Raw genomic sequence first — 15259 nt, forward strand, 5'->3', positions numbered from 1 at the left:
CCCTAATCTGTACGATAAATAAATAATTGGCAGATGAGGTCGGGTTAGCTTTGCGACAGAATAGAAGCAAATGAGACATTGAGAAAACCAAATTTCTTTAATCAAACTGCAGATTCGTTGGGAAAAAAGATAATCACTTAATGAGAAAACGGCCCTTACAGTAATTAGTGGTTTTACATGTACTACCATAGGGTAACATAGAGACAAGACGCAATTGTCAAAAACCTAAGTCTGTTGTCAAAAACCTAACTCTTGCAACAACAAAATACATGTATGTAAGTCAATGTATTTTGTTTCAGACATATTATTTCGTCTCTATGTATATTTCTCTATGGGTACTACAATTACAGTGTAAAATGACTTATAAAACTAAAAACAAAATAAAACTAATATGCAATGTTCTCTTCTGTTTGTTTGTTGGTATTCGAAATGCATTTTGTTCAAAAAAATCTCCAACTGTTTTTTATTTGTTGTTTTTTTTAGATTGTGTGATCGCATTATTTTTTGCTACTATTTTTAAGTTATTGAATTTTTAATTTGTGATATTTTCATAATGCTCATATTCAGTCATTATGGACATACATATCTCGTTTGTACGGAAAGTAAATTTTGTACATTTACAAGTGAATAAATACTATATTTTTTTGGAAATTATATTTATGAAGAGTAGTTTGATTGTTGTTATTGCGTTTTAGTTTTGTTGTTGTAACCCCAATATCCTATATATAGGACGAATTAAACAACCACTTTTTTCAATAAATTTTTAAAAAAACTATATTTGCACTGTTTTTTATTTCTCACTAGTTGACCGCCCCGGCTTCGCCCAGTAGCATTTACTAATGTTAGTTCTTCAAGGAATAAAATAAAATGCAAATAAAATATCTAAGTTTGTACTGCATACTTTAGGGAGCTTTTTTATTACAGTTGACTGGACTCAAATAAAAAAAATATTCCGATTTTTATCCTGAATTTTTAAATTTTTTTTCTCTACAAACCATATCCTGAAAACTTCGAATCGAATAACAAAAAAAATCAGCCAAATCGGTCCAGCCGTTCTCACGTGATGCCATTAGATACATGGACCATTTAATTTGTATATATATAGATTTGCTTCCAAAATAATATAAAAGTATTTCTAAAATGATCAAGCTAAAGCAATCGGCATATCTGGTTTAAAGATAATTCGATGAAATTTGGTACAAGCTTTTCTATTGCCCCAACGACAAAGCCTATTGAATTGCGTTTCTACTAACCTTCATATAATTCCCTATCTGAAAATAGTTAAGTTCTACCTTAGTTATATAAATATCCAAACCAAATTCAGCACAAATTAGTTTTATATAAATCGAACTCGCACTACCAATTTTTGTGACGATCGGCCCACTTCGGATAATCGCTTTAACTAGCATAAATCTCTTAAAAATTTTGGTATTCCAATAAAATTCAACACAAAAAAGTTATATATATGTATATACAAAAGTTATGCCACCAAATTTTGTAACGATTGATACACAATTATTCATAGCTCCCATATAAGGCCCGCAACCAAAAATCACTTTAACGAGCATTATAATCTCTTAGAAATGTTGGTATAAACACAAAATTCAACAGAAATAACTTCCATATAGACATAAATCACACGACCAAATTCCATGGCTCCATAATTAGTCATAGCTACCATATAATGCCCTCTCCCGAAAATCATTCACGAAAATATATTATAGTTTAGGGTCTTATATGGTCGAGCTTGGCCGAACATACTTCCTGCTTACACATTTTCTTTTCTTTTCAACTTTAACTTTAAATCTCTCAACAACTGCTGAACCGATTATAATGAAATTAAAACTGGAGAAAAAAGCAAGAAGATATGTATCCGTCCAAAAGTTAGAGAGTTTTGGCCTATGAAAAACGATAATGAGCCACTGCGCGACGCCTATTCCTCTTTTTATTTTCATTTTTGTTTTGTTAAAGTTTTCTGAGTAGATTTTAAGTACACAATTAAAATTAATGTGTTATAGTTGATTTTAATAAATAAAATAGGATAATAATCATAAACGAATTTTTCTCTGATCATTTAGTGGTGTCACGTTTTGGAAATTTTAAAAGGTGGCAAGTCTAATATAAGACCCACTTTTGAAAATCATTTTACCGAATATAGATTTCTTAAAAATTGTGATATTAAAATAAAATTCAATACAAATAAGTTTCATATATACAGAAGACATGCAACTTAATTTTGTGGTTCATAATAATGTATGGTATCATATAGCTGGGCTTGACCGACTATACTTTCTTACTTGTTTTTTTATATTATTGCTTTGAAATTGACCGAAAAATATAAATAATTTTGGTATAATGTGGACAAAAATTCATCAATATTTATGACAGGGTTAATTAATAATAGTTAATTTAGCTATTTTAAAATGAAATTTACACTCACTATAACAATATCTAAGTTATCGCACAAATGATCTGGTAGTATGCGTTTGACCACTTCCTCTTCCGACATGCCATTAAAACGATCGTGTTTCTTACGTTCCTTCGTTTTGGTAAATCCTGCAATCAAGTTAACATCATTTGGATTTGACCTTTAAAAATTAAATTTTTGATTCAATATTTAATAAATGCTATTACACCTTATTAGTCAAGTACTTACCCATCTAACGTTGGTGGTAATCCGCCGCCATCCGGTACCTTTTTCTTGCGTCCTCGTCTTTTTTGAATTGATTTCGTCTGTAGGTTTAAAATATCAGCCGGTTCCGGCACAACAATATCAGCAGATGCTCCAGAAAAATGTAGTTCAAGCTCCGCATTCGTTCTTGGTGTCGTTAAGTTAATATCCAAACAGGTCGGCTTTTGTGAATGATGATGACGAACTGACCTTGTGTTTGTTAGGGCGTACATATCATTGGTTTGATTTAGGCTGTTTGATGCTGAGGCATCAGATTGCATAACCATAAAATCATTAATTGGTACCCCCTCTTGGTTACTGCGTGTAAGAGAATGTGGAGGGGTTAAGATGTTACGCAGATTATTGCTATTCGCTGAATTTAGGTCGTCATCGATAAAGTGATAAGGATCTCGGGGCGTAATATTTGACGTCGATTCATTGGTTACCAATTCTTGTTGAATATTCGGATTTCGTTCATTAATTCCGTGAGTGTTGTGTTTAGACTGCTGTTGAAGTCGCTGTTGATCCTCACACTTTACAACATTTGTAACTAGACCACCGTGTTGCATGTGATGTTGGGGTGTCACTGAATGCGTGGATGATGCGTGTGAGTTTGGCGTAAGAACGTCACCAGCACTAGTCTCGTAGCCATCATCTTGGTTCTCATGTTTAACCGTCGACGGAGAGAGTCCTCTATAACAAGACAAGAAAAAAAAACAGTTTATAAAAAATTAAATTCGTCCAAATTAAATATGAATATAATAAGGGTCCTCATGTAAACTCTTAAAAGCCTCGCAAACTGTGCAATCATAAACAAAGTCCACCAAACTATGTATACCACCGTTTGTTCCAAAGATTTAACTTTCATTCAACATTTTAAAATTAAAATTTATACAATTTGAAAAAAAATTATTAAAGCTTTTGTTGAATTTATGTATTTTTCTTTGACAAATATAAATTTTCTGTATAAACTTGCACAAAATTGAAAAGGTGGGTTCATGAAACATGTCGCGCAAATTTGCCCATTTGCACAAATGGGAAACTTAAGCGTTTAAATGAGTACCCTTAATATATAATATAAACCTACTAGCTGATTTATTAACAAAAAATTCAATGTATTTGTTAACGTTAAAATATATGTATGTTTGTACTTAATTTTTTTCCAGTATAAATAAATATCCATGCACTATATATTTACTTATATTTAGCCATTACAGGAAAATCATTAACAACCTGTTTTTGTAAAACAAACGAAATATTTGACATGAAAACTAATAGCTTATTCAGTTATTTGAAATTAAAATTACATATTGTGCAATTTATTATTTTATGTTTGCCTCGAATAACAAACAAAAATATTTAACATTTATTGAGAGAATAGCTGACCTCACAGACGTTGTTCAAATTAAAAAAAAGCTTGTGTTCGATTTGTGAGAAGCGATTTGAAATGGGCAAAAATAGTAAAAACAAGTAAGAGTGCTATATTCGGCTATGCCGAATCTTATATACCCTTCACCTTTGTTGTGGATGCATTATTATTTTTTATAATTAATATATAGGTATGTATGTACATTGCCCACTTTCAGCGTACAGCATCCTAAATTTATCAAGAACACAAAAATAACAACAACGCCAAACGAAACAGAACACCAAAAGAAAAAACAAAAACAAAATACGCAAGGCAATGAAACCAACACATATCCAAACATACGTTTAATTGTATAAAAAACAACAACAACGCCAAAAGAAACAAAACACAAAAGAAAAACAAAATACGCAAAGCATGCACATTCAAACATACGATTTGTTGATTTTTTGTCAAAAAAACCAACACACAACCAAACAAACGTTTAGTTGTATAAAAAACAACAACAACGCCAAAAGAAACAAAACACAAAAAAAAACAAAATACGCAAAGCTTGCACATCCAACCATACGTTTTGTTGTTTTTTTGTCAAAGCATGCAATACATTGTGTTTTTTGATGAAATTTTCAGAGGTTGTCTCGGATTTTTGCTCATATCTCCGTTATTTATGGACTGATTTTGCTGATTTTAAATAGCAAAATTCTCGAAAGTATGTCTGACAGAATTGTTGAAGATTTGGATCCCGGAGATATCTGGGGTCTTCAGAAAATTGATTTCAACAGACAGACAGACGGACAGACAGACAGACGGACATGGCTTAATCGACTCCGCTATCTATAAGGATCCAGAATATATATACTTTATAGGGTCGGAAATGAAAAATGTAGAAATTACAAACGGAATGACAAACTTATATATACCCTTCTCACGAAGCTGAAGGGTATAAAAATAACGTATTTCTTGAATACGTTATTCATATCGTCCCCTCAATAAAACAATAGTGTATAAGCATATATTGCATAATAAGAATCTGCATAACTGATTCTATATGTGGTAAAAATTTGGTGAAATTCTACTTCCACAATTATTTCGAACACTATTGTTTTATTAAGGGGACTGTCATAATTACATACAAAATTGCATATCATATACATATATACCAATTCATTGTATTAGTTATTGTAAACTAAGTATGTAAATAGATATAAGAAAGAATAAATAAAAGTCAGTCATAAGAAAGCAACCGACCGATTAACATCTAGTTATAAATTCACGTGTGAAATTTTTTTTACATAGAAAAACTTTGTACAGAAAATGCAAAACGAGAATAATTCAGTTCATGTGAAGGAAATGGTTTCCTTTTTTAGTTTTGAGCCGTTCGATGCTACATAGACAACATGGCCATGTTGGGTAAAACGCTTTAAAACAGCACTAGAACTTTATGAGTGTCAATCTACAAAATACCAACGGTTGCTGCTACATTTCGTGGGAACAGAAACTTATAAGTAATCAAAAATGTTTTCGATGTGGCAACACTACACATTTGGCAGATCAATGTCAATATAAAGAGGCCAAATGTCATTTCTGTTTTAAAAAAGTTCATCTTCGTAGAATGTGTTTCAAGGTGAAAAAACAATTACATCAAATTGAAGAGAAAAGTAATACAGTGGAAGATCTCTTAAAAATAGAAGAAAGTGCTGAAGTGGCTAAAACTCGCACAACGTTGTTATAAGATTTTTTAATAGACGGTAAAAATATTGTTTTTGAAATCGCCAGTGTCAATAATTAATGTTGATGACGCAAAAAAGTTAGTGCCTAAATCAAAGCTTTATGAACCAGAAATGGAATTAATAAGTTATTGTGGAACGCCTATAAAATGTGTCGGGTACATCAATACAAATGTAAAAGTTAAGAACGAAGAAAAAAACTTAAAACTATATATAGTAAAGTCGAAACGTAAATAGAAAGTTGACCACTCTGTGGCTGAGAGTGGCTACACCAAATTAAGTTTGATTGGTGTTCGGTTTTAAATGGAGATTACAAAACTTCAGTGAACAAAATTGAGTCGTTTAGCATTGATGCGTTGAAAAATAAATACCTCAAAGTTTCTTCGTCATCAATTGGAAAAATCAAAAATTTTCAAACTCGAATATATGTCAAACAAAATAAGCCAGACGTGTCCCATTCCCCTTGATGGATGCAGCTAGAAAAACTGGTGGTTGAGGGATTGTTGGTAAAGGTGGAAACAAGCGAGTGGGCAACGCCAATAGTTGTCGTACCCAAAAAGAATGGCGATGGACGTATATGCGGCGATTATAAGATAATACTAAACCCCGTGATGCTCATTAATGAACTGGTGGTGATAAATTTACTAAAATTGACCCGTCGAAGGCTTATCTACGATTGGAGGTACATCCTAGTGACCAACATTTGCTAACCCTGAGCACCCATAAAGGTTTGTATCAACCTACTCGTTTAATGCTTGGTGTGGCTAGTGCGCCCGCTAAGTGGCAACGTTTAATGGACCAACTACTATGCGACATACCGGGAGTTTCAGTTTTTTTAGATGATATAAAAATAACAGCGTCCGATGATGCCAGTCACATGCAACGAATTAATGAGATTTTGGAGCGACTTGAGAAATATATCATGAGAGTAAATTTAGAAAGTTACTGCGGATATGTAATAAACAAACATGGTATTCAACGTATGCAAACCAAAATTGATGCAATTCAAAAAATGAAAATGGGACTTATAAATTATTATGGTCGCTTCGTTAAAAATGTATGTAAGCGATATAGTTTATCCACTGAACCGCTTATTACAAAATGATGTGCCATTTATATTTGATAAAAAGTGTGCAAACGCGTTTAATGAAATAAAAAAGCAAATGCTGTCGGACACAATCCTCGCACATTATGACACAAAAAGACACGTGGTACTGGCGGTTGATGCTAGCCCTATAGGTGTAGGAGCTGTTTTGAGTCATACCTATGATGATGGTTCCGAGAGGCCGATACAGTTTTCATCGAAAACGCTTAATAAAACACAGCAACGCTACTCCCAAATTGATAAGGCCTATGCAGTAATTTTTAGTATCCGTAAGTTATATCAATATTTATACCATTATACGATACTGGATCGCGGTCAATATATATTGAACGTGTAGCAGTGTCCTAAGGAAAATGCAAACGCAGATGCATTGTCACGATTATCTAATGCTGAAATGTACACATTCACAGAAGAGGTTTACGCAATCGAAGAAGAAATAATCCAAAATTTACCAATAAAAGCGTATAACCTGAAAGCAGAAACTAAGTCCGACCAGGAAATCAAAACATTAGTCGAGTGTTTAAAGTATGTATGGTGGAATAATATGGATAAAGACATAGAAAACGTAGTCAACAATGGTTTTGCCTGTCAATCAACACGATCTGACCCAAATAAAGTTTTGCCAATACGTGGATGGGGAACTCCAAGCAAACCATTTGAAAGAATCCAAGTAGATTATGCCGGTCCGGTCTTGGGAAAATATTTATTTGTTTTAGTCGATGTTTACAGCAAGTGGCCTGAAGTACACATATTTTTTAATATGACCACAGACACTACTATTCAAAAATGCAGTGAAATATTTGCAACATTTGGTCAGTGATCATGGAAGACAGTTTGATTCTGCTGAATTTCAAAACTTTCTCAAAGCAAACGGAATTTTGCATAAGCAAGGAGCTTCGTATCATCCTGCTACTAACGGCCAAGCCTAGCGTTTTTTGGTCTGGTTTGTTTCGTTTTGTCCGTTTGTGGGTTAAATGTTTGTTTTGTCTTTTCTTTTTTACTGACTGTTTTTTTCTTTATGCGGATGAGTATTCTCTAGTGGAACATTGAAATCCAGTGACTCAGTCGAAGCCACGCTTTTTACATATGTATATTACACATTATGGACAAAAGAATATTCAAATTTGAATATCTTTACTTAATTTCAAACAATTGGGATTGGTAAACTCAAATACAGCGTTTGGGACTTGTGCTATAAAACCATATGTGTTTATTTTTTTTAGTTTTCTATTTATGACCAATGATGTTGACAATTTTAGTTTTTAAGATTCCAATCTTACGGGCTATTTATGGTCAATCATTTGTTACCAAATGTATAAATAAAAATCAAAGTATTTTAATTTTTTATTATTATTTTCCCAGCGTTTCGTTTGTTTGTTTCAAACTTCTTCAGGGTTTTTTTCCTTTTATTGTTGAATTGAAATTCTATTGTTACATTGTCAATTAATTTATTATTTAAAAAAAAACTGGACTTCAGACACAGAATTAATAAATAAATAATCATTACAACACAACATATACTATAAGTCAAACTTAATCCTAGTATCACAGAACTTCAACTCCTGTTTAAATTAATGAAAGTTAAAATTTTTTGAATTTTTTTTTTTAATATTAAGCGAAAAATACTTTTGGTGAAAGAAATATTAATAAAAAAATATTTTTTTCCGAGCCAGAAGAATTCCGGAGATGTAAGTTATTTGGGAGCTTCGGAAAGTTTATTTGAACAGACAGACAGACGGACATGGCTTAATCGACTCCGCTATCTATAAGGATCCAGAATATATCGCACACCCAGTTCAAAAGTGACACAACTCAAAATTAATTTGTCGGGTTATTTAAATCCGAAAAATGAATTTTACGCTTGAACTATGCACAATACTCTTGTTTACCCTAGGTCTCCACGTAGCAATTTTTATTGCTAAACACCAGCAATAACGTCGGCAGAACAACAGCACAGCGATTGCTAATTGCTTTAGGTGGAGAAAACGTTCGTCACAAATACAAAATTTTCAACGAGAGAAGTTCTATGAAAAACTGAGGTGTATTTTGCTTATACAGTACGGGCTCGATTTGCGCAACCGAAAGGAAATCGAGGTTGTTGCGATATTCGAAATGTTGCAATAAGCAGCCACTATATACACTATTATTTTTTATTCTTTTTTTAACAAAAACATGCAATTTAATTAACAAAAAGTAATTAATTCATTTATTAAACAAAACAAAGTAAAAACAAGTAAGAGTGCTATATTCGGCTATGCCGAATCTTATATACCCTTCACCTTTGTTGTGGATGCATTATTATTTTTTATAATTAATATATAGGTATGTATGTACATTGCCCACTTTCAGCGTACAGCATCCTAAATTTATCAAGAACACAAAAATAACAACAACGCCAAACGAAACAGAACACCAAAAGAAAAAACAAAAACAAAATACGCAAGGCAATGAAACCAACACACATCCAAACATACGTTTAATTGTATAAAAAACAACAACAACGCCAAAAGAAACAAAACACAAAAGAAAAACAAAATACGCAAAGCATGCACATTCAAACATACGATTTGTTGATTTTTTGTCAAAAAAACCAACACACAACCAAACAAACGTTTAGTTGTATAAAAAACAACAACAACGCCAAAAGAAACAAAACACAAAAAAAAAACAAAATACGCAAAGCTTGCACATCCAACCATACGTTTTGTTGTTTTTTTGTCAAAGCATGCAATACATTGTGTTTTTTGATGAAATTTTCAGAGGTTGTCTCGGATTTTTGCTCATATCTCCGTTATTTATGGACTGATTTTGCTGATTTTAAATAGCAAAATTCTCGAAAGTATGTCTGACAGAATTGTTGAAGATTTGGATCCCGGAGATATCTGGGGTCTTCAAAAAATTGATTTCAACAGACAGACGGACAGACGGACAGACAGACAGACGGACATGGCTTAATCGACTCCGCTATCTATAAGGATCCAGAATATATATACTTTATAGGGTCGGAAATGAAAAATGTAGAAATTACAAACGGAATGACAAACTTATATATACCCTTCTCACGAAGCTGAAGGGTATAATAAATGGTGTAAATAAATATAATATGTACTCGAATAAATAAAAAAATCTTTTAATAAAAAATAACTGTGAATAAACAGCCAAAATTCTTTATGAGAGCAGTGTCGTCGTGAAAGTATTTTTCAGGTGCCTATGATTTGGCAAATAGTTTTCAATTACGCTTCTGATTAAAAAAACAACCAGAATAAATAGAGAAGAGAATAGAATAACTTCTGAATTATATTACATATGAAAAAAAAATAAAGTTGCACTTATCGCGTCTGTTTTTTGAAAAAAGTTGCAGTTATAAAGACTCTAATGTTAAAAAATAGGCTGTTGCGCTAATCGGTCAGTTGCAATAATAGGTAGTTGCACAAATCGAGCCCGTACTGTATTTTGTGTTGAATGATTTTTTTCACTAATTTATTTATTTAAAAAATCTTACACCCTATCTTTTTAAATACAGATATCACTTGCATTAAATCCACCATTATAAAGCCTTTTTTATTTCTAGGGCTTTGGATTTTAAAGAAATTCTTTTAACTTGAATGTGTTTTTACCTCTGTTCTGCTAATCAACAATTAAATGCCTTTTCCACAATGGGATACACATCATTCTTTATAGATCAATGATTATTTGAGCCATTCTTGATAGCTTGTTATAATTTTTAATGTTAAAAATTGTATCGTTCGTTTGTTTTTGTTTCTTTCTCTCTCAACATTCGTTATATCGAGTACAGAATGGTTGAAACATTCGTTATATAAGGTAGTTAATGTTAAAAATATGGTTGTACGTTATATCGGATTTTCGTTAAAGTGAGATTCGTTATACCGGGATTTGCCTGTATATCTTTTGACTGAACGATTTTTTAATTTGTTTTAATAAAAAAAAATAATTTAATATATGTACCTTATATGTTATTCGAACCGGTTTATGATAGAAAAAACCGAAAACCGGTTTTTAAATATTAAGCTTTTTCGAATTATTCGAAAACCGGTTTTTAGAAGATGTCGAATATTTGACAACTCTAATTTCAGCATATCAGTTTAAAAATTCATAATTTTCTTTTCTAAAACTTTTAAAAATTTATTTTAATTAATGTTTTATAACTGTCAAAATATAGAATAGTAGAATGATAAAATTTCCTGGTGGGCTATAGTGTGCTGTAAATTTCGAAAATTTGGTTCAAAAATCGTTCGTTCGTTCCAAACTTTTATCTTTTATTTCTCTATGTTGCAGTTTATTTAAATTTTCCAACTGTTGAGTTTTAGTCAAGTATGGAGTAACATCTAAGAATTTATAAAATTCGACTAATTTCGTCCATTTAATCAGCCACTACATTTTGTTCGTGTTTTTCCAAAATTCGGTTTATGTGTAACGAGCGAGTTTTGCATTTCACCTACTCAATTTTAAACTACTAAACTACTGTTATTTGCAATCAAATGTATCCGGTTTATTTAAAGGAAATAAACCACCGTTTTTAAAAGGTAAAAACGTAACAATATAGATAGAAGATGGGTCAACAAATATAATAGCGTAGACAGGCGACAGCGTTAATTTGCATTAACAGCCTTAATTCAAATTAACTTGAGAATTTTCCACATCCAAATTTGACTTGACGTGAATGCACAAAATCAGAGTGAGCTATTTAAGCCCTTTCATTAGACCTTAATAAAGAATTCATTATGAAATGAGTATTGGAGCTTTTGAAATGTGTAAATAGCCCTCAAAGGTGACCCTTGCAATTTTTTCCGCTGAGAATTGAATAAAAATTCTGGCTGAATCGTTATGTAGATATAAACCGTAAAAAAGAGACATAAGTACAAAAATTTAGTTATAATGCAGTTTTGTTTTGATTTTTTTCATACACTACTCACAGTTTATAGGGTGGATTGTGTTCTTCGTGAAACTCGTCCATCATCAGGTCATGATACACTTCGTGAATTTGCTGCTGCTGCTGATGTAAAGGACTGTGGGTGTTTGATGAATTCGGGTGATGATGATGATTTGGATGTAAAAAGTCCATAATGTGTGAATGTTGTTGTTGCTGTCTATGTTCTATTTGGGGATTTTCTGGTATGTTATGGTGCTGTTGTTGTTGTTGCAACTCCTCTTGTTGTTTCTGATGCATTTGATGATTCATATGCAATTGCTGGTGATGGTGTTCCTGTTGCTGCTGTTGCAATTGATATAATTGATCTGCTGAATATTGTTGCATAGAATGTTGGAGAGTATGTAGTTGTTGTTGGTGAGAATGAACTATGCTATGCTGGTGTTCGTCGTGATCGGTTTGGTTGTTTGTTTGGTGTTGATGGTTACTTATCATTTGTTCGTATGTCGAGGGTATTGATGGGACATGTTGTTGTTGCTGGTGCTGATGGTATTGCTCTTCAATTTGTGTGTAGACCTTGTCAGCTGCATCGATTATATCTTTTTCATGTTGCTGGTGGGTAATTGTCTCAGTTTGTTGCATCTCAAATTCAGCATGCTGCACTTGAGTATGCTGTTCCAAATAATTATCAAAAGGTTGATCCTCTTCTTGATCCTGTTCTTGAGAGTTTTGCTCTTGCTCTTGGTGCTCTTGCTGCTGTTGATTTCTATTTTCTAATTTGTCATGAAGTTTTTCTGAAGTTTTCTCTTGTTGTTCTAAAGATTCGTGTCGAGATTGATTTAATGTGGTGGGATCTAGTTTTAAATTAGTTTCTTTGCAATCACTGTTATTGTGTTGATCAATATTACCAATATTAATATTTATGGAAGTTTTTGGATTATTGAAGGTACCGGCCTCCTCTTCCTTCATGTAGTCAGTGTCTGTATTATCTGCATCTGTTCCTACAGCAGATGATACCACATTATCGGGACAGTCATGTTCAGTCATGACTGTTTCTTGAAAACATGTAGCGCTTTCGTTGGAAGTCTCTTTTTTCGATTGTTGAGTAATATTAATTGGCGTTGGCGTTGGTGGTGGTGGTGGTGTTGTTGGTTGTTTGGAAGTTTGGATTGCACAACCATTATTTTCATCGGCATTATAATGATGATATTGTTCATCATCGGTCGAACTTATGTTACCAATATTTGTAGTGTTTTGCGGATGTTTTGTGCTATTATTAATTAAACTCGTATTCATTGTTAGATTCGTTAATTTGAATACGTGGTTTTGACTTTGTTCGTCGATTTCGTTTGGGTTAATCTCATCGTGTTGCTGCTTAGATTTGGTATTTTCCATAGATATTTCGCCGCTTGGCTCTGACGATAAGCTATTTTCTGAACATACTTGCTGTTCTTCATCGTTGTTACTGAACTGAGCTCTGGATGATGATGACATCTGTTCAGTCACCTGAAATAGCGAGTTATTGGAGGTGGTTTGTAATTCGTTAGAAGATGTGCTGGTGAAAACAGAATGTTTATTTACAACATCATCATCTGCTCCAGAGCTTTTTGGAATTTCCCTAACATTCGATTCCTCTGTATCTTTGACATAGTTTTGCATAGAAATTGTATTATGGTTTCCAAAAGCAACATTACCTAAGCCTTCATATTCGTCTGTTTTCGTTGTATGATATGATAATGGTACATGGGCATTTTCATTTTCATTTATGTCCATTAAACTGGGCGGTCTAATACTACTGCTGCTGCTACTGCTGCTGCTACTGCAATTGTAAGAAGTTTCCTCGTTTCCACTTTGCGTCTCATGTTTCATTCTCTCTCTCTCTAAAGCTTCACCCATATCCTCCTCTTCGCCTTCAAAGTCTTGCAAATTTTTATAGTTTTCTTCATTTTCATCATTCTTAAAATCATGATTGTTGCCATTTGCCAAGGACATTATGTTCCTACTGTTGTCTATATCGCTTCTATCGGACTCTCTAAAATTCATGGTATCATATGTTGGAGATATACTAGGTTTCTTTAAATCTTCACAGTCACGCAAGAGCTCATTATCCTGCTTATTAGATCTTAAATATTTCTTGGAACCTGCTGTTGCCACATGTGATTGTATATCCGTTTTATTGGTTTTAGTTAAATTATTGATTGTTGCTATTAAATGTCTTTGAGTTGACTGTCGTTGTGTAGTTTGCCTTAAACGGGTGGATGACGTATCACCACCGACAACCCGTTCGTTCACAATTTCCGCCGCCTCTGCCAGAGCTGAATTGGGTCGCCTACGTTTACGTTCTCCCAACTTATTTTGCAAATAACGTTTACAACTAGCTCCAGCCATTACAACCTTTTCGCCCATAAATTCGTTAGGATTTTGCTGAGCAGTTACCGAACTGTTACAGTTACCAGATGCCGTTAACGATTTTAAAAAAGCAGTTTTAAATTTCGTTGTGTTTGTTATTTCAGTTTTATTATACAGGCAATCGCTATTTATAAATTCTTCATCAGCATTAATAATTTGAAAGAAAACCGCACAATAAAATATTCTCTTTAATGATTCTGTTAAGACAGCTGTGGAATTTATAGATTTTTTCGAATAGGATGGTATTGACACTTGCATTATCTATATATGCTAAATATATGCACGCTAACAGCTCGGTGCTAGTTTTTTTTCGTATATCTAACTATGTTTCTATCTCTCTCTCTTGATTCTTGAATTTATGCTAATAAAAAGCTGATTTTTAATGCGAAAATGTTGTGACGAATTTTTAACTGCAAGTATGTAACAAATAAAATTATTTTAGTTAAATATTTATATAGTACATTACATTTATGTATATAAAAAACATTAAGCTATCACATTAAATCATTGGCCCATAATCATAGTCAGAAATAAAGTATATTTTAAGAGAAATAAAGTCGTCTTTACTTAAGAGTGGACTTTAGGTCTACCATAGACAAGATAAAATATACTTTTGACGTTAAAGTCGACTGTAAATATAAAACCAGCTGAAGCTGTTTTTAACTCATTTAACAACAGCATCAGCTGTTCTTCACCAAGTAAAAAAGTTCGACACAAAGTCAAAAATGTTTATGTTACAAGATATTGGCAGAGATTTTGCAATTATTGAACAGTTATCAATAAAATTAGAACCAAAATATCCTAATTATGATATTAATCTTATTTTTTCCATTTTTCCACCACAATTTGCTTTTTTTCTTTAGATTTCGCTGTTACTTTTATTGTTTACCATTTTTTTTAAAAAAATTTTCTCTGTCAGCTGTTCAGTGGTGCCACTTGTCTATATTTTGTTTGTAAATTGTATGAAAACATTTTCTACATTTGAGGTGGCACCCAGTTAAAGTCGGTTCAATTTAAAACACACTTTAATTTTGACTATAGTTGCAAAATAATTAAAACCTGGTTTTTATTTTAAAGTTGTTTTTAAAAAAGA

The 15259-nt window shown here is 32.5% G+C and overlaps 1 protein-coding gene across 5 annotated transcripts in view; it reads right to left on the reverse strand.

The window, feature by feature from the left end:
• Tdg (Thymine DNA glycosylase) overlaps positions 1–15259 on the reverse strand; it is a 54940-nt gene that overhangs the window by 21073 nt on the left and 18608 nt on the right. For all 5 annotated transcript variants that reach the window (XM_065514711.1, XM_065514708.1, XM_065514710.1 and 2 more), the window contains 3 exons: positions 11804–14576; positions 2657–3364; positions 2441–2588 (listed from right to left, as the gene is read on the reverse strand). In XM_065514711.1, the coding sequence (XP_065370783.1) occupies positions 2441–2588; positions 2657–3364; positions 11804–14424 (3477 nt within the window). In that variant the 5' untranslated portion in view covers positions 14425–14576. The remainder of the gene's footprint in view (positions 1–2440; positions 2589–2656; positions 3365–11803; positions 14577–15259) is intronic.

The sequence above is a fragment of the Calliphora vicina genome, chromosome X, assembly GCF_958450345.1.
Source record: "Calliphora vicina chromosome X, idCalVici1.1, whole genome shotgun sequence".
Lineage (NCBI taxonomy): Eukaryota > Metazoa > Arthropoda > Insecta > Diptera > Calliphoridae > Calliphora > Calliphora vicina.